This window comes from Anoplopoma fimbria, chromosome 23, assembly GCF_027596085.1.
Source record: "Anoplopoma fimbria isolate UVic2021 breed Golden Eagle Sablefish chromosome 23, Afim_UVic_2022, whole genome shotgun sequence".
NCBI classification, from domain to species: Eukaryota; Metazoa; Chordata; class Actinopteri; order Perciformes; family Anoplopomatidae; genus Anoplopoma; species Anoplopoma fimbria.
In genome coordinates, this window is record NC_072471.1 from 16,424,885 (window position 1) to 16,450,243 (window position 25,359).

A 25,359-nucleotide genomic window follows, 5' to 3' on the forward strand; every position below is an offset into this window, starting at 1 on the left:
CAAATGATCCAAAATCACAAGTCATCATATCTTGTGCACTCCTATGCGAAGGGCAAATCGTTCAGGTGAAAAGATCACATTTTAAGCAGAGAGCTGTCTTCATCCTTTCAGTGCCGCTCCTTCAATGCTCTCATGCTGTTGTAAAGTTGCTCTATGAATGTGTGTGTATGGCTGTGTGACCTTCCATAAAGTGCTGTTCCTTCCAGTGAGTTAACTTGAAGGGGGAGGAGAGGAGCCAGTGAAGGCTCCCATGAGAGCATATGTCAGACCATCACGGTACATCACATGGAGATGCAGAGAGAGAGAGAGACAGTAGTGTTTCCAACCAACTACCAAGTGTGTTTTATAAACACAAAATATGAATCAGGTCGATTTGCACCAACTGGGCTGTAGCAAGTAAATAAACCTACGAAAAGACAGACGAAAAGTTGGTAATGGTGAGACTTTCTCAGTGACAGCTTCTTCAATCAAATCAGATCAAATCAGATTTGTCATTTCTGGATTTCTGAATTGTTATATCACCATGAGCACATGAAGAGCACAATGAAGGAAAGCAAAAATCTTGTGTTTGAGAGAGAAAAAGGTGTGAGTTTGAGTGTAGATGAAATGTCAGCAAATAAAAGCAGCCAAGACAAAGAGGTCTGACTCACTATCTCAATAATCCACCATTAGCCCTGCAACAGCAAACGCATCCTAGTTTTTCCTCTAATAATGCTTTAGAAGGATCGGAACATTTCAACTACCGTGCAACACATGACTTCCATCTAACTGATTTCTCAAATTTTAAACAGCGTGATTGAAGTAAATCAGCAGGACCGTGAATGCAAAAAATAATACAGTCACAGCCACTCACACACCAGGCGCCCTGAAGCTTGATGTGTACGGACACAGAAAGCAAAGCGTGGCGGCAGTGGCACCTAGCTTGAGCTCTCTCTGCTGGAAAGAAGGGTGCACTACATTCACAGGCTTCACCACATCCTATTTGATTTACACAGTACAAGGATATGATGTTTGTATGTTATTATATCTATAAAATTGTAGCATTATCAGCGTATTCCTTTTAATGGAAATACATATATTTGTGCTCAAGTGCCTACTTATAAATTAATGTAGATGTAATTTGCTGCACGTCTGCTGCAATATTGCCTTTAGAAATAATAATAAGGGAATAAACGTAGATCATAATGCGGTTGCTGGATGTGTGGGATGTAACGGTTATGTGGATGCCCGCCTTTGTATGTTGGCCGTCATTAGGTTACAAAAAAAATGCAATGACATTTTAAAGCAGCGTCTCACACATGGCAGGAAGAAAGGTGTGAAAACAGCCATGTGTGTGTGTGTGTGTGGTCGGCGTGAAAAAAGGGCGGAACGCTGCAACCCCGCCATGCCAAGTTGCCAACATGAGAGGTGCAGCGAGGCCAGCCATATTCACAACACATCTCCATCAATACCTCCCAGGATCAACACACACACATATACAAAACCCAGTGACACGCGCAGTGTCATGTCCAACAAGCCAAATTAAACAAACATAACAAAAAAAAAACAGTTGCATATCTGAAAAGCGATCACAGCCGAATGTGACGACACAGAAATCAATTTGCCACGGTATTGAAATCAAAACCGTTTAACCATTAGTACACAATGTAGCTTGCGAAATCAGCTAATCTTTATCTCCATGCAGCAGAGAGAGAGAGAGAAAAAGAAAGAAAGACGGATACACTGAGGGAGACTGTGTGGGTGTGTATGTGTTGAGATAAATGAGCATGCAAAATGAAGGATATGGCTGAGCAGGAAGTACAGGAAAGGTGGCGAGATAATTAAGACCTACCACATATGAACACACATGTTCAATTAAAAAAAACCACAATATACACATTCTAAAATGTATGATAAGAGACTACATATAACATATTGTTACTTTATTACTATAGGTCATTGGTAACCTCATTTCCCATAAACCCTGCTGCTTCAGTACGCTATCTGGTATGAACCAGAACCAAAACCAAAATAAATCCTAACAGAGGGAGACTATTTTGTTTAGCCAAGAGCTCAGCACGAGAAGAATCCATGTTGACAGCAGGGGATTGGTTATTGCTGAGCAATGCTAAATATAAATACACTGGAACTTTTCTCCTGCTAATGAGGTCTGAGAGTTTAACAGTTTAAATGTATTTCTCCTTGTTCATTCACTGATCTTGGTAAAAAAACGTAATTCTGCGAAACCACTTCAAAAGCCCTCAAATGCCATGTACAATATTAGCCACGGTATTTTTTTCATAGAAGCAGTTCTTTCATTTTTTTTAACCATATAGTTAGGTCACAACCGAATGAATACAAGTTAATCATTACGTTAATTGTTATGTACAATAACAGCAACTCAGATTTTCTGGAAACCCTGAGAGCAAAGTGAAAAATAAATATATTTTATGATCTAAATTGTTTCTCTCTTGTGTTTATGACTTAAAGGTTTCATTATGATAATCAGAGCATTAATATTGCATTACACAACTATTGTCTATGTAAAGATGAAGGTTGAGTCATGTCTACCTGAGCAGAGAATGAAGTCAATCTACCTCTGCTTTGTTGACATAGCCATGCCTGTGAGCGTGCCCCACTGGTTAGCTCGTGTCCCCCGCTCTGCATGGCTCTCATATGCCGGTTACAGCTGATAATAATAATAATAATAATAATAATAATAATAATAATAATAATAATAATAATAATAATAATAATAATAATAATCTTTATTGATAACGCCAGCCCGACCGACAGCGCAGTCGCAAAAGTGTAGCGCCTTCAGTTCCTCCTCAGATAAGCGCTGTTAGCTTTGTCAGCACTGTTGTTTGCGCTGTTAGCACCATGAACTTCAAGCTTCTGGCGCAGCCGCCGCCTCTGTTGGGAGCCGTGCAAAAGGAATAGATATGCTCTGAATTTTGAGTTTTGCACATTTAAGAACAGGTGAAAAAAAGATCGGTCAGGATAATCCTTGCATGTTCCGACAAATGTTTTTGCAATGTGGAAAAAAAGTGTTACTTTTCAAAGTTAATGTTTTTGTGTTCATATGTGAAAACAGGTGAACAAAAAGTACAACACTAGAGCATTAGAACATTCTAAGTAGGACTAAAAGCATTCATGTTTTCTCCTCTGTGAGTTTTAATTTTCCCATGCACTCTAAAAACAAGGTACATATATGAAAAGAAAATATGATAATAAGTATAATATAAGCAAATAAGTAAAATTTAAGGAACATGGAAAGATTATCTTGGCTTTTATTTCACCTGTTCTTCAGTAATTGATTCAACACAGGAGTGAAAACATTTAGAACTGATTTAGAAAATGGATCAGCAGCATTTTTTCCACAGCCCTTCAGGGCTTCTTCTACAATTTGGTAGGCTGGTATGAAAACTTTTGGAGGTTTAATCAGCTAATGAGAAGATTGTAAACCTCCAGTCTGATCGATAATTATTGATTAATGACAGGAGATTTAACTCAGGCAGTTATCTGCAGTCTGTCAAATAACGATCCGAACTAGATCACCTAAAAAGTTAAATAATATTAGACTCTAGAGTTATTGAGATGAAAACACTTTGGAAGACTCCTATAAGTGTTGGTTTTACAGTGAAAGGATCCAGATGCATGATGGTTTTTTTCTTCAAACAAAACTAATGAATCTTTACACACCATCAACCCTCTATGGGAGTTGGCAGGAACTTGAGTGCACTCTGCATCATAAACTGAGATTTAAATCACAACAAAAGACTTATACGAAAGGGTGGAGCTGTGGATGGATTCACATTGCCACGCCCTGAGGCATACCTTTCTTTATGGTCCATTTAATTCTAAATGGACCATAATTTACTAAATGAACATCATGCTGTACTGATGAAGACTTGAAACTAACGATTGGGACCATAAACTCATGCTTACAATGTGTACAGAGGGAATAAATCAAGTGAGAAATAGAGTCATTTTCTTATTGACTTCTATACAACCAGACTTGTTTTATGCAACCACAGGAGTGGAGTGGATATATCCACTATATACACATTGTAAGTCAGCAACAGATACTTGATGAGTTACTGCTCTGCAGCTTTGGAGGGCAGAAATAAATGGCAATTCAGAGCTATTTATCACCACCATCAAAGTCACACATCTTCAATCTGGATCCGGAGAAAGGGTTTCAACCATTATTCACACAATAAGCACACACACACTGCAGTCAGAAGTCACTTTTCCATCTTCAGTCATGGACCAAACACTTATCTTGTCAAGAAGTATTACCTTCCTCATGTCACTTCTCAACTCAGTCAGACTGCTCTCAAACGGACATAGTCAGGGATTGAAAAAAGTCTCTGTCTTTGAAACATCATTAATGTTCAGACATTGTTATTTTGGTAACTTAGCCTCACTTTTACTGTACGGTTGCAATCATTGCAAATTGCTTGATATTGATGCATCATCTAAATGTATATCTACAAAGAAAATCCTGCTCTCTCCAGAATCCCGTACATGCACGCAAATAGGACCAACAGCTATCTCGTCAGTTCCAAAGCAATGAATAATTTAACCTGCCCCGTTCTCACCATACTCCAAATGTGAACACAAAATAAACAAACCAGAATGGGTGAAGCTATTATGTTCAATAAGTCATCTGGCGGTTTGCTGAATGCCATGGGACCAGACAGGGATCCCTCAGGCCCCAGCAGAGAGGGGCAACGGGGAGATTTCCCTTTCCATGCTGTGCCAGGTTTGTCCTTGAATATGACAGCATTTCTTCACACATGCAGATGTTTTTATTTCCTTTTAAACGCCAATCAATACCATTTTCATTTTCTTCATAGATGAAAAACACAGCGGAGGCAAATTCAATGTGTTTTTTGATTGATACAGATTGTCTGTGCGGCCCCAACACCTCGGGATCTCTGAGGAAATTTGTGGATGTGAACTGATGTGTATCAAGGAAGAAAAGTCACTTCAAAGAGATAGGGGCCCTTTTTCAGGGCCACGGAAACTGTAGCTTAACCACATAAAAGTTATTTCAATGCCACCAGCACCTAGGCGAGAATACAATTTTTGTTAGCTTCAATCTAAATTTTAATGAAGCATGTTGAACACCTGGCAGCAAGTCTTTATGGAGGAATGTAGCAGAGAGCCCCAACGCATAATGATGCAAAACTAATGGTGGGAAAAGCAGGTAGTAGTGAGCTCCATGAGTGCCACAGTAGTATATTTTATCTAACGTGGCAGTGAACGTAGGGACAGGGCTGAGGAATGTACAGTTGGTGTTTGGGGTTGTATTTGCATTGAGCTGGCTGTATTTCTGTGCTTGTAGTGCAATCATGAGACCACACAGGGGATAGGCCTAATACTGTGTTTTTGGGGCGCTCGTTTAGGTAGTTATGTATGGTTAAATTTTTAGACAGAACCACAGAAAGGAATGGGGTGAAACAAAACCATATCATTGGTTGAAGCTTGAACAAGTCATTGGAGAAACCAAAAAATGGTTACGCCAGCTTTGTACCGCGTCACGCCCGTCAACCGCTTCAAGTGTCTTGCGGCAGTTTGTAGACTCCATTGTAAATGACTTGTAGCGTGTTGCTGTGTCGCTTGTAGGGTGAAAACAGCACTAGTGGTGACAAATGACAACAAAGACAGTAAAAGATGTGAAAAATGACACTTATAACTGAAAAATGATGGGGCTCCCCAGTGGCCAAGGTGTTGGGGAGCTAACCACGAATCGCGGTGTCTAGTTGGCATCTGTGTTACAAGTCATTCCACATTCATCCTCTCTCCTACCATTTCCTGTTTCACCGCTCAACGGTCATTGATTGATAAAAGGCATAAAAAGGTCTCCACATGCTTTGAAAATCCCCCCAAAAACTCTAGATCCTGCTTAAATCAAAATTTGAAAAGAATAAAAGGAATCCTGATTAGGTCTTCACAAATAAACGTTTATACAGAGCAGAAAACTTCTGCTTCTATCCGTGACAAGCAAACATTTTTTAATGTTTCCACGGTCTTAGTGCTGCTACCCTTAAAGAAAGAGGGAACTATGGTCCACTAGCTCCGCGCTAGTGGACTCCATGTCGATGTTTTGATGGCTCCAGCTGGCAGTCCTAAAACCCAGTCTGCTTAAATTGGGTATAAACAGGTACGAAGGGAGAATCCTAAAGTGATGAGTGTGACTGTCGTGTCTGCTTGAGCATAGCGGTGATAAATTAGTGAAGGTGTTTCAAAGCTTCATGGTGATTACAGCCATTTCTGCTCCATGGGACAGATTAAGATGGTCTTGCCGGGCTTTTGTCACAGACAGAATTGGCATGCGGACTCCGAGGCTATCCTTACATTGAGAATATAAACATGTCCGCAGAGGCTCACACACAGGAGACGACTTCCCTTTTTTCTCCATTAAATGTAATGACTGCTTACTGCTTTGATGTCACGCTGCTCACACACATGCAGGTACACCATATATGATGCTAATAAGGAGGTATGATGATGCATTTTGCACATTTTTCATGCTGACTGTCCGTCTCAGACTGATCAAACACCTCCAACCCCATCCCCGTGGGCCCCCACCAGATTAAAATGTGGTGATAAGACAATGGTGCTTTATTGATCGCGCCTGGCTGAGACTCCTCTGAGAAAAAGAAGTAGAAAACAAATGCACACACACAGACTGCCATCTGTCATGGCTGTCTGCAGCCCGGCCACCATCTTCTACTGCAAATGGGGCAAAACACACAAAATAATAGACTGAGGGTGAGGGAGAGCGAGGCAGAGCAGGGAGCCGCTGCCCGGGGGAGCCGACATAAACCAATGGTTTTCATTTCGCCCGAGCCCGAGCCTCAGCCTCCACACTGTTTAGATTGTCCGCGTCGCCCCAATGGCTCACAGATGGGACGGCCCTTTAAGGTGCTGGTTGTCCATCAACTCCTGAAATGTCATTACATGGGCACCAGCTGGTGAGGAAGGTGGCGCCTGTGTTTTTTAATTAAATCCGGGGGAAACGCGGAGAAGAAGGCATGATAACAGAGGGAACATCGTTGACAGTTGGAGACGTATCTCCCTGTTGGATCGGTGTGATAAACTGAGTCACAGATATCAAAATCAGAGCTGCTTTTATATTCCAAGGACAACGAATGCACGTGGAAACTTGGACAATTTGTGATGGGACATGAACAAGAGATCACAAAAGGAAACTTTGGGTATTTTTAGGGGTATGGTCGTGACTTTGGTGGGTCTCCTTCATAGTCTTTAAAGGAAGCTAAACATGTCTCAGTCGGTGTGAAAACAGACCTATGGGCTGCAGCTCTCTGGTGAGATGGTAACATTCTGGTTGCTCTGTTGTTCTTGTAAAGAAAAATGCTACGTTCTCCTTTCTTCTATTTCCTGTTGAGGGTCACAGAGACACTAGAATATACCCGCACGCAACATTATCATATTTCTTATCTAATATTTTCATATTTACATTGGATCAAATGTGTTACATGAAAGGGGTCACATGCAGTGACAATCCAGAGAAATGCATCTCCACCTCAGCTCTGTTGAGCATCTTTTAGCGTCTTATAACTCTGACTGGAGAGCAAAGTGACCTGTACGAGCCCAAAAAAAGCAGGCCAACTTTTATTATTGTTCAGATAGAAAGTGAACTTTAGATGTGACTCATAATAAGTGTCTTAAAATAAACACTGGCGGCCAAATCACTTTTCTCTTTTTCTCTTTCACTTCTGAAACAGTGTATGATTGAAGTTGCCTGCTGCCTGCTGTGAGCCAAGTGGCGGGGGGGGATCGGATCTTTAAAGCCGACCGGGCAAATGCTGCAGCAGTGTTCGGACATAACACACGCAAGGTAACACTAATCTATAGCCAGTAAGAGTATTAATAATAAAGTGAACCACCTAAGAAGCAGATGGGAACATTTTCCATTTGGGTTGTGAGATATTTATGATCCTATTTGAGGAGCTACATTACAATATTGTCTCGGTTAAATAACATAGCGGCCTAAAGACAAGCTGTGCAGGAGAATTCACTTCCACCCTGAAAAACAAGGCAATTGGGTTTGAAATTTATAAAATTGATTTAAAAATGCATTCTAATTAGTGGAGCTCATTTAAAACTTCATGAATAAAATGAAAGTGGAAAAGCAGATTACAACAGATTGGCAGAACAGAAGAACTTTTACACTGTGTTTTAGGGGTGAAGTACTGCTATAGTTACAGCCTTGACAGTTTAGTGAGTGTATGACTGGAGGGTTCAAGGATTGAATCTGGGACTGATTGTGAAAATGTGGAAAAGATATATGAATAAGAAAAAAATAAAAAATAAAAGGAATCTTGTCCCTTTCACCATATGTTCTTGGGCCTACAAATAACCCAAGCCATTCATTGGATGTAACACTTACTCAAAACCAGACCAGAGTCGTTTGCCAGCACCAGTAAGTAATGGGAAATCCCATCAGTGTGCCTACCTGTGACTGATCTGTGTCCCCCGTAGACTGGACATGGTTTCTTCCAGGTTCTGTCGCAGGTCGGCGATGTTCTTCACCGTCCTCATGCGTCTCGTCTCAGGGTCCTCTCCTGGGGACACACATTTTTACATGATTTACTGAGATGTTTGGACACACACACACACACACACACACACACACACACACACACACACACACACACACACACACACACACACACACACACACACACACACACACACACACACACACACACACACACACACACACACACACACACAGAGAGCAGCCAACCACAACCAAGAAGCCTACACGCACAAACACACAATACGAGAAGCGAGGAGGACATCTGACATGCAGCATTTTATTGAATGTCTCCGTAGGGACACAGAATGACGACAGGTCATGGTGACAGCAGACAACGGGCGAACGTCTCTGAAACCCCGTGTTGACAATCAGGAAGCCGTTCGAGGAATTGGCTAGTCAGGCTGCACCACACGCATTTTCTTTTTTAAGTCTGAGAAGAGGATACATTATCTTACGCAGCGCTGACATCTTTCCTTCAGGCCAATGCAGAAATGTCGTGCCGTGACACCACGCACGCTCTGTCTGTTAGTTCGAGACACAGTCGTGCCTGAGAAAGCAAACTCTGTCAGAGCTCCGGTGCTTCTCTGTTGGCGACGTTTGGACAAAAACGCTGACACTCACCCTGCCAAAGTCATATGTTTCATGATCTTCTATGTTTCATGTTTACAGATGAAAACTTCGATTAAGCCTGTTCTGGGGGTGGGAAACACTTCAGGATTGCTAGCTGTGGACATCTGGGTATGTGCTTGTCTGCTCCAATCAAGCCTCTCTGTTTGCTCGTCAGATTAAAATACTGCACTGTCTGCATTCGAAAAAGTATTTTCCAAAATTAAGTGAAGACAGGACCTCAATTATACTGTATCAAACTGTGTAATGACCTCTCGGTCTGGAATAATTGAGGTCATGTTTTGTCTTGGCGGAGCAAACAGACTGAAGATTGTATGAGGTCGAGGTGGCGCCCCATGCTCTTGAACCTCTGACCTCGTATCAGATATTTGCTCTTTGGCTAATAATTAGAAATCCATGATGCACTTATGAGCTAAACTTACTAGGAAAAGGAACGCGCACAATCACAGAGGCAAAGTTGTGTTGTTGGCCGATGCACAGAAGCCCTGAATGTGTTCCTGTCTCATCTAACACGGAGCTGAAAAACGAAGAATCTCCTTTTTCATGCCCAGAATGATATGTTGTCATTTTTCAGCAGGTTGGCGTATCTCTGCTGCCACAGAAAGCATCACTGTTATCTGATCTGATTTTCTCTAATTCTTCTTCCCTTTTTCTCCTACCTCCCCTTCTCCTCTCACTGGGGCCCCTTGGAGAAAGATCCAATTACAATCCCATTATAAAAGTGACATGAGGAGATCTGGCCCTGGAGTCGCCACCATGAACGGACACCTCATGCAACATTGAGAAGCCGCCTGAGGCGTGTGTGTGCATTTATGCTCCTTTTGTCTGTGTGTGTGTTTGTGTGAGCGATTCACTGCGGTAGAGGAGCAGAGGTCTTCCCTGCACGGTAGGGTAGAGAAGCCAGCTGGAATTTTTCTGCAACACAGCTGCATCTCAACAAATAAACAAACACATGCACGCACACATTGGAGTCTCTTATATTTCAGTCCGAAATGCTAATACCTGTGAGCCATTTAACCAGCTCAGCTCAGGTGGATCAAGGAGAGCAGCAGGAATGAGTTCAGCTAAATTCCCTTCATAGCCGCGACTTATACACGTGTAAAGCTGTTGTTTCCACTCTGGAGCACCGCATAAAGGTGAAAAGCCATGAGGCGTTTATTTGGATTCAAGCTGATCGAAAAGGGCACAGAAGGAAGGAGGGAAGGCACACACACACACACACACACACACACACACACACACACACACACACACACACACACACACACACACACACACACACACACACACACACACACACACACACACACACACACGAGGTGCAGAACAAACGCTGCTCAAGATAAACTTGACGCATCGTAATGCAAATGACTGCAATTTGGGACTGACACATTTACACACACACACACACACACACACACACACACACACACACACACACACACACACACACACACACACACACACACACACACACACACACACACACACACACACACACACACACACACTGTACCAGCGGGTGCTGTAGTGCCAGTTCTCTCTCTCTCCCCCTCTCTTGTTCAATAATGCATGGGATCTGTTGCCGATGCCCCTCGCTCTAGCTGAATACTATTAGGGAACCATCCCAGTCCTCTAATTATACATGCGCATGCCAACACACACACACACACACACACACACACACACACACACACACACACACACACACACACACACACACACACACACACACACACACACACACACAGATAGCTCTACTGCACACACAACTAGATAGCTCTACTGTTGTTAAAGCGGTCCGTCACAAATCAGCCTTAATGAAGGGTCGGCTCCCTGCATATCACTATTGCAGCTCTCACACACCCACAGACAGAAGGATCGATGTATCCACATGCAATTTTGTTTGGTTTTAGGGCCCTGTTGCTGAATTTGTGTGTGTGTTAATGGGCATAAACAACAACTGCTCCCAGAGGCTAAAAGATCAAACTGCCACATCCGCAGCTGGATACTTTGAAAGACAACTTTGACAGGGTGGGCAAATTCTTTAAGGATGGAAATGGCTTCTCAGATATCCTGATAGATCCCTGACACACAAGTGTACAGAAGAATGCACGCAAAGAGAAAATAATAAGTACCTGTATGCATGAACAGGGAGTGCAGAAAAACACACACATACACACACATAGGTATAATAATAAGCTATTGATTACGTTGGCTGCCTGAGTCACGGGCAGTGAGGGAGGTGCAAGGAATACAAGCTGCGCTTTTTCAGTGGGTGTTGATTTTTCCTCCATCTACATCTCAAGGTATTTCTTCTTTATGCTGCATCATGCCACAACCGGCCTCAAGGAAATCAGCCTACCGCCAAATAACTCTACCTGCTGTGTTGTGCGCTTTACTTTGCTTTGTCTGTAAAGTTAAAATAAAATCGGTAAGCTGAACATCCCCCTCCCACATCCCTCTCCCTCTAGCATCAAAGCCAGGTTTGTACATGGGTGCTGGTTCCAGAATCACACTCCGTGGCTAGCTCGACATTCATGGGGCTGCTGTCGAGGTATAGCGAGGTACCCGTAAGGTACAGGTTAGGCTCTAGCTGCTAAATTCACAGCACGGCATTTAACAATGCTGAAACACACACGGCAGAGAGCCTCATTTGCAGACGGTGACAGTGTGCGGATGAAAGTGAAAAAGAAAGGATGTGTGTACGATTATCTTTTTCTCTGCCTGTATCCATGACATCAAACTACTTGCTGCTTGTGTAACTCCTGTGGATGCTCTGAGCGAGTGTGTGCGTGTGCATTGAACGAGGGCGGGTGTGTGTGCTCTCCTGGCCCTCTCTTACGAATTTCTTTTAAATAATGTCTTAAAATGCTAATAGTGTGCCCTGAGAAATCCTCAAGAGGATTAAGAGAATAACCGGCTTATTGAAGGCTTTTTCTGCTTTGACATTACAATATTCTGTCCACGTTTGCATTTTTAAACTTAACCAAAACTAAGTCGATTCACATGAACGTGATTTCTTTCACTTCCTGTATGAAGTTTCTAAATTGCTGTGTTGTCATAGTAATCCTTTTTCGTGTTAGACGGATGTAAATCCACAATTGGTTTGTGTTTCTACGGTATGTATGAATGTCCACATTCATCCTCATTTCCTGACTGATTGGACTTACGTGGGCGGGGCTGCGTGTGCAGCACCTTTTCCAGGTCGCCCAGCATGGTGAGGATCACCTCTTTATCCAGCTGGGCCGTCCCCTCACGAGGACCTCCCCCTGAGACCTCCTCCTCCGCCCAGTACCCGCTGTCCTTCTCCCTGACCACCCGCTTCCCGCCAGCCCTGCCCGCCGCCGGCTCCTCGTCTGAGCGCCCGCTGCTTCCCTCTTCGTCCGTTCCCCCCTCGCCCCTGGACGTCCGCGCCGGCTCTGTACGTGGGTGGCCGCTGTACGAAGCCCGCTGCGTCCGCCCGCCCGCACCTGTACACCGCCAGGGGACCGGGATGAGGGAGTGCTCCGACTGAGAGAGCACCTTGGTGAGAGAGAGCGACAGGGATCGGGCCCTGGTGCCCCCGCCCCTTGTAACCACTTCCTTCCTGGGGCTTCCCTGCAGGCTGCCTCCCGCCCGCTGTGAGTAGGACGAGTGCAATGGCGAGCTCTGGGGACGTGAAAGGCGAGGCGGCGGCTCGTCCAGCTCGAAGGAGTACACCCGCTGCTCGCCGTCGCTGAGCAGGGTCAGGTTTGTGAGCGAGCGCTGCTTGATCCGCAGGTTGAGGTTGTCGGGGAGAGGCTGGGGGGCCGTCGAGCCGGGCTGCCCCCTGATACACCGAGAACTCCGCTCCTCTCTTCATCTCCGGCTCAGCGCTCCCCTCCCTTTGTCCGGCTTACCTTTGCGCCTCCTTGGGAGCAACTGTACATGTGAGTGGATCCACCTGTGGGCAGCTCTCCGTTTCACATCGTGGATGCACTGTCACTGGGAGAGCGAGTGGAGGGAAGGAGGAACCAGAGAAGGGAACGGAGGAGGCTGAGAGATGTGCCCCCACGTCCCTACGCCTCCCGACTGAGCTCCAGGCTTTGGAAGGCTGGAGGGAAAGCGAGTGTGGGGGGGCGAAGATCGGAGAGGAAGCCTCCCTCTCAGGCATGCAGGTAGAATCCAGATCCATCCTTGAGCCGCTCCATGCTCACGGTGAGACGTCGAGCCGTACGCAAACACTTGTTTCTTCCACTCCGTCTCCTGTCCTCATGTCTTCTTCCTCCACCAGAGTCAGGGGCGTGGAGTGGCTACATCTCTCTTCCCTCACCAACGCGACCTCTCTCCCTCCCGCGCTCTCTTTATCTTTTCCCCCCTATTAAACGACAGCCTCTTTTCATTCACTCTACGCTCTTATCTCCCTCCCTCCGCCTTCTGTCTCTCCTTTAATTACTGCCTCACCGCCACACCTCTGCCGCCTCCCCTCTGACTCTCTGACAGTCCCTCTCTCCTCACAGCGGAGAACGAACGGGTGGTGAAGCCGGCGAACGGACTCGCATAGCTCTCCGTCTGCTTGTTCATTCCTGCGTGCAGCCTGCAGTACTCCCTCCCTCTCTCTCTCTCTCTCTCTCTCAACCCTCCTTCTCATTGCTCATCACCCTCTCCTTCTCCTAATCCCTCTGGTTCTCTCGCTTTCCTGCTCGCTCCCCTCCCTCTTCCCAACCCATATCTTTTTCTCCCTCACACTATCCTCCACCCTCTCTCTTCTTTCTTTCTCTCCATCTCTCCCTCGCAGTGTGACAGTGAGTTGTTTGGACAGCAGCACCTGTAAGCTCGCGGCCACGCCGGCAGCCCGACTTAATTAAATGCTATCTCGAGGAGCGAAAAGCGGCGAGCCGGCGGCTTATCAAAGATCAACAATGAGACCACAGAACATACGTATCCCCATCAATCAATGCAAGCTTTATTAGCCCTGTCGCTATTACTCACAGCTGTCTTTCCACACATTCTTTAATCGTAGTTACTAAAGCTAGTGGGGAGTGGAAGCAGGTTGCCTCAGAAACCCTAATCAAGGTTTTCCTAATCGTTTGTGCATATTAGTCAGCAGCTATTCATGATTTCTTGTCCAAAACAGACCATTTAAAATCAATAAAATTACTTCGGAGCTTCTCCTCAGCTGTTTTCGCTTCCCTCGTCTCCAAATAATTTAACAAAAAGCTTAAATCAACATGTGTATAACGAGCCGGTACATGTAAAATGAGCAGGCCTGTCATGTGGCGTTTGTGGTATTCGCATATACTTGAATTTCCTTCCCAGAGAATAATTTCCGCCCCTCTACGAAGCAAGAGTCGATGAATAAGCGGAGGATGTGAAACAGCTATGAAACGCGCGACAACAAACAGCGGAGTGTTTTAAATGGACCTCAAAACAAAGGGAACGGTCCGCGTCGCAGTCTAATTCTATCCTTCAAATGACGGGCTGAGGAAAAGCCGCGATCGGAGGGAAATGTCTGGAATGTCACAGCCGACCTGACGTCCCCCGAAAACCTGTAATCACGCGCTGTTGTTTGTGCACGCTGCACTTTGTAGACGCTTAGAGTCTCTCCGGCTTCACTTTCAACTTGACATCTTATTTTTCCTGTTGAATTCATTGCTCATTTGGTTCACCGTCCATGTTGACCTCTGCTATTTCTGTTATTATAAGGATGAAGTTTCATTCCAAATGGGTTTTTCTACTCTATATGTAAAATCTAAATCATTTCAGACATTTTTGAAGGATCCTGAGTGGCATAAATTAATGACAAAATGCTTAAAACAGACAATACGGTGGATATTTGAGAATGTGCGGCCACCCAAAGCTCTTTAATGTCGAATGGAATGCAGTTGTGACACTGAAGTACTCCTCTGCAAATGGCAAGATGCAATTGAAACAATGTAATGTGTCTGTGCCAGCGGTTAGTGTTGTGTGTTGCCTGCTCTGAGCTCTCATCCTGCTCCTTGTCAGGCATTGAGGTTTGTGGTTAGGAGCTGGTCAAATGTCCCTCGGCACTGACCTCTCGGCTGCAGAAGCTCATTGCACAGATGTCCACTGACTAATTAAAGGAGGATAAAGACTGTTGCAGTCTTTGCAAAACAAACGGTAGGATTTAATTTCAACCAGAAGCTTTCTGTTGTACAGGTGTCATGGCAATCATTGTTTTATAGGATAACAAAATCTATTTTAAACATGGTACAACATATCGGAGAATATGGTCCTGTTTCTGAGTGATTGCTGCTTTTTATCCTCAAAACCACGCCCTTCTTAAATCAAGTTCTTTCTTGCTTTAAAAGTTAACACTCTTCCCATACCCTGTTTTCTTGTTCTGTTGTGGTATATGTGCAACCTGCATTCATTCCTCTGTCTGGACATGTCTCAAATATCTGAACTAACAACATGTTAGAAGCTTTTGGATAAAAAACATCCATAACAGTGAATTATGCGTACGTAGCGATGATGATGATGTTGTGGTGTATGTGCGACGTGCATTGATTCCTCCGTCTGTACTTATATATATATATATCTAAACAAACGACACGATAGGAGCTTTTGATAAAAATAATTAATCAAATGTCAAGCAACTTTCTATAAAAGCCATCCCTCTGTTGAGGCTGAAAACAATGAATGATGTGTATGTACTGATGATGATGAATGCTAGTCATGTTGGAGAGCTGGGATTTTAAACACACGACGGCGGCCTGCAGGGATGTAAAAAAACAAAAAAACAAAGAGCTGCAGATGCTCCCTGTGTCCGTCTGTCAGCGCTGACCTTTTCCCTTCACTGCATGAAACCAGCACGAAACAGGGATCCCCCCAGTAAACACGAATAACACACACACACACACACACACACACACACACACACACACACACACACACACACACACACACACACACACACACACACACACACACACACACACACACACACACACACACACACACATTAGACCGAAAACACACTTACACACCAGCTGCACGACACCAGTACATTGTGCTACACACAGCAGTAGCCTTCAAAAAGTCTCCCATCCTGCAGCTACCCTTTTACCTATCCTGCATTAAAACCCCTGCAGCCTGCTCTCACTCAAATGTTAGGTCGAGCAGCTAATACACAATATAATACAACAGTGTTAATGTAAAGTAAACCAATTGTTCTTTTTCCTAAAGACAGTAAATGCATCATCTAAACACGCAGAAAAGCATTGCAGCAGGTCAACATTATGTTAATGTTAATGCGCATGGCATTACACATTCACACACCCACTCTGAGAAATATCATGCATGCAGAGCCCACAGCATGTGTGTGGACCCGCCGTACCTGATATCTCCTCCAGGCACTGTTTGGCTGTCTTGCTGTAGACCAGCTCTCCCTTGGTGGGGCTGAGGCAGGGGTCAGCTGGGGCCACCATGGTGCAGTCGTTTTCTGAGAATGTCCTGGAGGCACAGGAGGAAAAACAACAAAACAAAGCAGTTACAAAACCGGGCTGAGATATCTGATGAGCTGCACTGCAGCTACAATACGATCGTTTCAAAAGAGAGTTTTTGGACTGAAGGAGAGCTGCTTCAGTGTCTTGTTCATTCAGTCACTGTCAAACAATGCAATGGAATATTGTTTTTTAATTCCACCAAAAACAATGTGAATTGTAAATCATGTTCACCTCGCTAAAAAAGTTTTCTAGTGAATGGCGTTAAGTAGAGCCAAGCGCACGGCGCAAACACACTTCTACAGCAGACGAAACGATATAGAAAACGATTTCTGTGCATCCTCCCCCAAGTGTCTTGCATCCATTTGTGGGCTCATGGAAATCCAAACACAACTATTTTTGCTTAACTATTGCTTAACAAATCCTTTTCAGAATATGAAAATGCTTTGTTAAATTAGTTTTACAACTTTTGCTGTCCTTTGTTTGTCCTCCAGCCTGTTTGCACTGATATGCTGTCATTGTTTGGGAATCTGCTCTCAGTATGCTGGGACCATAGAGCCTTGAGAGGTTTTACCCTATTTCAATCAAAATAAACATGTATATGCAGGTTTTTTAAACGCCGGAAAACACACCAATAGATGAGTATGCCTGTATATTTTTGGTGTGTGACGCTCTATATCACAAACGCGATGGTTAAACAGGGTTATTAAACAGCAGTTAGCAGCATGGGGGCCAGTGAAAATGTTACTGTGGCTGGTTCCTTTTTATATCCCTTATTCATTCAGTCACTCTCCAAGCTCAGTTTGGAAGGATGTTCGAGGGCTGCTCGGACAAAGACAGATGGAATTTATTGCTGAGTTTAGGGCTGGGCAATATAGAGCAAATAAGAATATTTTTCAACAAAAACCTCAATATTAATATTGTGTCGATATTGTCTGGTGGACAATTGGTGCTTTCACAAAATATTGACAACATGAGATTTTTTGATAAATAATTATCAGTGATGTGGATATAAAGACTAAGTGGGTAAAGGCAAACAATAGAATCGCTAGAACAATCTGGTAAGTTCAGAGAGTGCTTTTTTCAAAAATAAAATCTTATAACTATCTCAAGAGAAAATAGTTAAAGATAGATTGTCATAATTATTTCCAAGGATAAAAGATCATTTTGTCTGATTAACACCATTTGGAATTAGTTTAGCATGGCATAAATACTATTATGACATTGAACATTTATAATCACATAACCTATCAGTACAGTGTATGAACAGTGGGACTTTTTAGGGGTAGAAATACTCATAACTGAGAGATTTTAGTGTTAAGAGCAGAAAACAGAATCTTCCCTCCTTTTGCATCCAGTCTGCTGTCTGTGATTCTGCCGTGTTAAACAAGAAAAAGAGTCTGAATTTCTGAGTCAGATTTTAGCCTCAGTAACATGTGCAACAGATGGACGCCTCTTGAGGGAGGAGGGGATGCTTTCTGTGAGTGCTTCGGAGTGTGAGCATGTGGAATACGTGTTTGTGTGCAACTGCCTCTCCTCCTCAACCATAGCTGCATCACACTCCGCCGTTTGTTTGCCGATCTGAAGAAAAGAGGAGCGAGTCCAAACGCCCTTCATGAGATAACAGTCCTACGCACTGAACGAAAAGGAGACCACGTATGTATAAACAGTCAAAAACAAACCAACGTGTGGTTAAACACGACAGATGATACACGTGCTAACACAATCAAATGCAAACACACACAAATACGATGAAAAACGTGCAAGCTAACACTTGCCACCACATGCACATGAAAACACTGGAATACACACAGTTAAAGCTTGCGTACAAAAACACACAGACAGGACTCAGCACAAGCTACTGTATAGTATTAATTCCCTCCAATACACACGCAAAACACACACACACACACACACACACACACACACACACTCTGGAGACCACCACCACCTGCAGAGCTGCAGATAAAAATTGGCTTGCAATTGCAACAGCAGCATCAGCCTGTGACTTTAGTTCATGTGAAAAAAGCTTCTTATTTTTTTTCTTCCTGCAAGCTTCCCTCACCTCAGAGGATTCACAAAAAAGCAGTCAGAGTTATTCTCTACTAATGCTGCACATAACAATCAGGGGCCCAAAATAAGAAAGCAGATATATGAGGAAAAGATAAATATTATTTACTTTACTAATTGATTGTTCTTCATTAAAAGGGAACAGTAACTTCACCAATACGATTCAGATAAGGCATGTTTTCTATGTGATGCTGGGCTTTACTCCTGGTTGGAGAATGAACAATCTCTGTAGTGTTTCTATCATTCCTGATGCTGTTTCTGAGCAGAGGAAGACACAGAGGGGGCGAACCCCAAATCAATCCTGCACACTAAATGCGGCAAAGTCCTGCAACCACTCCGCTCTGTTAAACTTGGCAGAGGCAACGCCTTGAAGTGGGCATAGAAGAGAAAGTGAACAAGACAAAGATGCCTAATTGGGCTGAAAATGATGGTAAATTGCAGCACAGCAGGAGGCCTTTACGCTTAGTGTAAGTACGCCGGGTGGAGGAAGAATATTTTTAGCCAGAGAAGAGGAGGACAAAGATGAGAGGCTACAGAAATAGGCTCACATGGGAATATGTTGGCACAGAGGACAAAGGTATCTGCACTGTTTTTGTTGGAACAACTTTGATTAACTAAAACGAACATGCAACTAGCTGTTAGCAAGCTTGGAGAGGTCAATGCTCGAACACCTACTATTTTGCAAGGAGGCGTGGAGGAATTTTACTGTGCCTCTTCCTAATGTGACTGAGCCTTAACAGCAGAGAGAATGAAGACTCTAACAGCCCAACTGTCCATTGACTCTGTTGGTCGACCCATGACAGATTAGTCAGAGTTTGAGATATAAATAATCAGAAATTACTGCAAATATTTGGCTTCCAATGGCCACTAGAAACTTAAACTGTACTGATGTGAAAAAGTTTTTGGGGGTTTTGATTTGTAAAAACTTAGTGAGCAATAAAGATGTACTGGTTGTTGTTGTTTGCTTGTGCCACATCACATCGACTGGATATGTTGCTATTTAGACCTTCTCTACCCAATTACTTACAAAAAAATGGCCTAGAAATGTTGCTTCAGAAACCTGTGGCTGATATCTCAGATTGTGCACTTTTTTAGAAACTACATTTTTACTTTTAGCTCATTGAATGGGCTGTCTGTGCTTTGACAGTTTCAGTTTTGGTTCTCCTCTTTCATAACTGACTATCACCCGCTATCGGCCCAGGACTGATGGTCGCAGCAATTTTAACTTGCTAAACGTGTGGGATTAAAGTAGTGCTAATGCTCGAAAGAGGCGCAGCTCAACGTGGCAAAGCTGACTGTGCACAACAGAGGAGGAAGACGAGAGAGGGAGAGAAGGGGTGAGGGATTAAGCCTTGTTTAATGGGATTCCTAACTCTCTTTCTCTCTGAGCACAAAGGCATCTCAGAGACTTTGGCGGCTCCACCATTTTTTCAGCCCCTGGATTACCGTTGTAAGAGAAAAACGGCCCTGCTGGGCAGATTTACCCACTTCCTGCACCTCTGATGGCTGCAGCGCCAGGGAACCACACGCCAGCTGCGTGCATCAAAACAACACCGGTTGAATGAAGAGAAGACGCTGCCGATGTCTGGGATCCTTGCATCAAAGATGAAACCCAGACAGTGAAATAATAGGCTTTGGCAAGCGTCAGGCAAAGGATGTTAATTTGTTCTGTAATGACTGTGAAGAGCTGTGGAGGCGAGAGCAAGATGCATAGTGGGGGAGTGCCAGCTGATCACTGGGAGTGCTCCAGGAATACTCTGGGTGAGTATGTGCAGGTATGACTTTAAGAAGAATGGTCAATATATTGACCTCTCAGGGGTAAAAAAGTGTGGGGGAGTTGGAAATAAACAGCTTTGCTTGTATGTGGTTTTAATACACAAAAACGTCTCACCTGTACATGAAGGGGGCCACAGTGGCAGTATTGGGGTGGTTGTGCTGCTGCTGCTGGGGAAGCTGAACTACTCCGTTCCCTCCAAGAGCTCCTCCTCCTCCACATCCTCCCATTATCCCACTGGACCCAGACAGGGCTGAGGTGCTGGTGGAGGAGGTCATGCTGGTCCGTTTGCCCTCTGGGCCCCCACTGGGGCGCTGTATGTAGAAACTCCCACCCTGCCCTCCTTTCGTCAGCTTGGCTCGGTCCCCCTCTCCGCCGCGCATGTTTCCGCTGCTGTTCAAGGCGACCTGGCTCTGGCTCTGAGCCTTGGACGTCGTGGTGGAGGGAGCCTTAAGTCCCGGCTTGGGGATGCTGCTGGAAACCGAGGAGGCGCCGCCGTCTTTCTTCCCAGATGACGGCTTCCCTCCCTTGGGGATGAGGCTGGCAATTTTGGAGTTCTTCTTGGTGGGGTCGGCAAACGACTCACGCTCCTCTTTGGGTGGAGAGCTGTCCTTAGAGGATTTCCCAGATCTGCTTTTGTCCTCCTTTTCTTTGGACGAGGCCATGGACCTGCTGCCGTTGGCAGAAGATTTTGAAAATGAAGAGGAGGGGTTGGAAGAAGAGGAGGTCTTGCTTGGCGCAGCGAGGGACGGTGCGGTGGTCTTGGTAGACATCTGCTTGGCTGTAGCGCTGCTACTGCCGCTGCTGCACACCGACCCCGTGGGCGTCAATCCCTCCTCCCCGTACTCTGACATGTCGTCCTCCTCCTGCAGAGCCATCTCCGCCACCGACGGAGACGCTCGTGAAGCCGATCTGGGGTTGATCAGGCGGAACTTCTCAAGCATGGACCGCTGGGGCCCGCCACCACCGGCCGACCCTACTTTTGACCCATCGCCTCCGTGCAGTTGAAGGCCTTCAGAGGCCTGGGGTGAAAGGGTGGGGGAGGGCGAGTGCGTGGGGCTTGCCAGCATGGACGATGTGGCGCTGTGCTTGAGGTTCATGGACTTGCTGCGCCAGGACTTGCCGGCGTTGGATGAGGGGATGGCAGAGGCCAGCTGCTGCCCGCTGAGGCTGGTGGGGACCGTCCCACCGATACCACTTCCGTTCATCCCGCCGGGCACTGGGATGCCCCTCACCGCTTCTGAACCAGGGAAGAAGAGACAAACAGGAAGGATTTGATTATTTAAAGCATGGTTATTTGTTAAATAAGTCACATCTCCAGATCAACTAACTGAGTCACTGACAGATTTGATTAAAACTTTCAGTGTTACAAAATAAATTGCATTACTTTGCCTACAAATGTGCAATCTGTTTGAATTATGTTCTGCATTCATACAAGATAGTCACTGATATCTACTTTGGGAAAAATTGTACGTAGTTGTAGTATTCACTGGAGTGACTCTGACAAGGGTAAGGACTTTGAAAGCAAACCAAATTTTTTGGGAACTAACACTCAAGTTCTGATTGTGGAAAAACTTTCAAGGTCTTCCTGGATTTATGTGACATGAGAAACAACCTTTTCCAAAGTCACAGCTGAATACTCTGCTGTTCTTCCTCTATGGTTTTGCACACATTTAGCTCAAAAGTTAAATAAGAACTGGAAACTTTCAGAGGATTTCAGTGTTCAATCCCAATTGGGAGGATAGCTACAGTACGTTGGGTTAAAAAAAGAAAAAAAAAGATTTCTCTGTTATTATTACATTGGAGTCTCTAAGGGGTTTGCACTCAGGTGTGCTGTAGCTTCGTGTTCAGACTTCCACTCCTCGGATTTACACTTGTATAGAGGCCGGTCACAGCATGTTTGGAGATGGATGACAGTGGTTATAAGGGACGGGCCACCATGTTGTAACCGTAACAACAAAAGAGATCCCAGCAGCTACATGACAATGGATGGACAATGTCTTTCAGAGGACACCATTCATCTATATTTACTGCTCAACATCATCAGTCTTAGATGATAGTACTCTAAGAGTTTGAGGAGTTATTTTTGAATTTAGTGTATTGAATCTAATTACTTTTTATGTTGCAGAATTTCTGCCTTTCCTAGAATTAGGGGATTAGAAAGTCTGTAGATAGAAGTAAAAAGTGAGCACTTTGATTTCAACTCCAAAATGTCTACATTTTGAGGATGCAGTGGGTGTAGAAAAACTGATGCCTGCCTCTGATCCGGGGATTTCTCCCTGTATGATTGTTCAACCCTGGTATAAAATGGCAGCTCTGGAAGAAAGCCCTCGCTCCTTGTGAGACTTCAAAACCAAAATCCACGAGATTGCTGCTGGAAATAACAGGACATCCATGTCATCCACATTTAACCATTTATCTACACATGTAAGAACATTTGTGAGGTACATCCCAGTGGGTGGATTTCAGGCTAAATTTGTCATTTAAAGGCACCCTGGGGAGTTTCTTTTTACCTCTAGTAGTGATATGGAGCAGTGTTTTGCTGTGAAACGCTGAATTCAAACAGAGCATAGGTTTCCTGCTATTGTACCTTCACCTCTATTATGTACAAATAAATGAATAAGTGGCAGCATCGTTCACTGACATACAATATTAAGACAATATGATATGTATGTATTACATGTGGCGATTTACGAAAATTATGACAAAGTCAGAAATAATCATGTAATCGAAGCCAAAAGTCAAATATTAATCATGTACCAAATTTTGGGGGCTTTTCATCATATATTTCCAGAGGTATCCTTTCATATTTGACCAATTACCATATGCATTTCTTTTCAATTACACGCCCGAATGGGGAGCTATGATGCTTTACAAAGATGTTTACATCTACCAGATTTACAGTCAAATGGTGCTAGAAAAATATAAAATGCAGAGCCAAAACACACATAGACCCACACAGAGCACATAAACATTTATCATGCGTGTAAAATAAACGTTTTAGGGTCCAGCGCTGAGCATTGACCTTTACACACACACACACACACACACACACACACACACACACACACACACACACACACACACACACACACACACACACACACACACACACACACACACACACACACACACACACACACCACTTTTTCCGGCTAGTTGACACACAGACCATCAGCACGCTCCCCCTCTCTTACACTCATGAAGGATCCAGCAGCACCAGACAGATAAGTATAGTATTTGAGAGAGATGGACACAACAGAAGACAGGCACAGACAAAAATGCATCAAAATGTTAAGTTCACTTCAGAGGGAAAGACACGAAAAAACGAAGAAAAAAAACAACGAGGAAAGGCAGAATTAGGGATGTGGCGGGAATGAAGACAGGAAGGCGACAAAGTGACAGCATGAAGTTATGCGCCATTAGACAGAGTGTCTGTCTGGCTGTCAGTCAACACAGTGAGCGGGGGTTCAGCTGGCTGTGAGTCACCCCCAGTCTGCAGCTTAAAGCCCCTTCAGGCAGCCAGAGGGGAGGGGGGTTCAGTTTCAGCTGTGGCCGAGAGACTTTAACCGGCTTACACGTCTGACGACATTCTGTAAAACCTTAAAAGACGCCTAAATACGCCCCAGTGCACTGTGTCAGATCTGGAGTGTGTCAGGCTTTGCCAAAGACTCTTCTTTAAATTGGAAATGTGAAGTGTGCCGACACTACAATGTCTTTTCATTTACCTCCATGTGTCTTCATTCAAAACGGGCAATTATTGTATTGTTTATTTTTTCACCACTCATTAGGATTCCAAGACAGACAATTCACGGCTATTTCTGTGAAACTTCTGGTTCTAGTATTTTTTATGAATGCATTAGGATTTTTTATGGTGTATTTTAAAGACTGCGGTTTATCAGCAGGCGTTTAACTACAGCTGCTAATGCTGAGGTCATGAATATCTTGCTGACATCATTTCAGGCAGCAAGCCAACAAAAGCAGCTGGGTACTAAAACTTGCTGGTCGTCAGTTATGCAAGCAAAGCATCAATACACCAACTGACTGAAACACGCTGCACATATACACAGTATATTTTCTACATAGTTGAAGCATTGAATTTTAGGGCATAAATATCACGTCGATTTAAGAAATTCATTCATTTTCCATAACCTGCTTATCCAGTTAAGGGTCGCAGGGGTGCTGGAGACGATCTCAGCTGTCAATGGGCGAAGGCAGGGTACACCCTGGACAGGTCGCCAGTCTGTCGCAGGGCTGACATATATGGACAGACAACCATTCACACTCACATCCACACCTACGGGCAATTTAGAGTCTTCAATGAACCTTAGCTGCATGTCTTTGGACTGTGGGAGGAAGCCGGAGAACCCGGAGAGAACCTACGCTGACACGGGGAGAACATGCAAACTCCACACAGAAGGTTGTCTAGCCCGGGAAATGAACCCAGGCCCCTCTTGCTGTGAGGCGACAGTGCTAACCACTACACCACCGTGCAGCCCGATTTAAGAAATTTATATGGTAAATCTCAAATAGTTCTGATTCTAACATTTACTCCTCATCTTAAGGCTGGACAGAAGAGCTTGAAGCTTCATTCAGAACGTTGACACTAGGAATCTAAATCTGAGTGCTGCGGATCTTTTTGATTTTTATTTTGCATGTCTTGACAAGACTGTCTGTTCAAACCTGATATTTCTGCACATCTGAGTCAAAATTGACCATACTTTTCCAAAATTCACAGCATTTTGTTTTTGGAAAACTATTCTGCTTCAATCCATATTTGTAGGCGTTGAGCCTTTCAGAAAAAAAACAAAAAACGTGTCCACTGCGGTCAAAAAACTGTTTGCTCCCCAGCCTACTGCACACAAAGGGAGGCACACACCTTTACACCATAAATAACAATT

At 44.2% G+C, this 25,359-nt stretch overlaps 1 protein-coding gene across 3 annotated transcripts in view; it reads right to left on the reverse strand.

Moving 5' to 3' along the window:
• The window catches only part of nav3 (neuron navigator 3), a 294,795-nt gene that overhangs the window by 60,165 nt on the left and 209,271 nt on the right, over positions 1-25,359 (reverse strand). For all 3 annotated transcript variants that reach the window (XM_054624281.1, XM_054624280.1, XM_054624279.1), the window contains exons 8-10: positions 20,576-21,698; positions 16,509-16,624; positions 8,474-8,582 (exon numbers count right to left, since the gene is read on the reverse strand). In XM_054624281.1, coding sequence (XP_054480256.1) covers positions 8,474-8,582; positions 16,509-16,624; positions 20,576-21,698 — 1,348 coding nt within the window. The remainder of the gene's footprint in view (positions 1-8,473; positions 8,583-16,508; positions 16,625-20,575; positions 21,699-25,359) is intronic.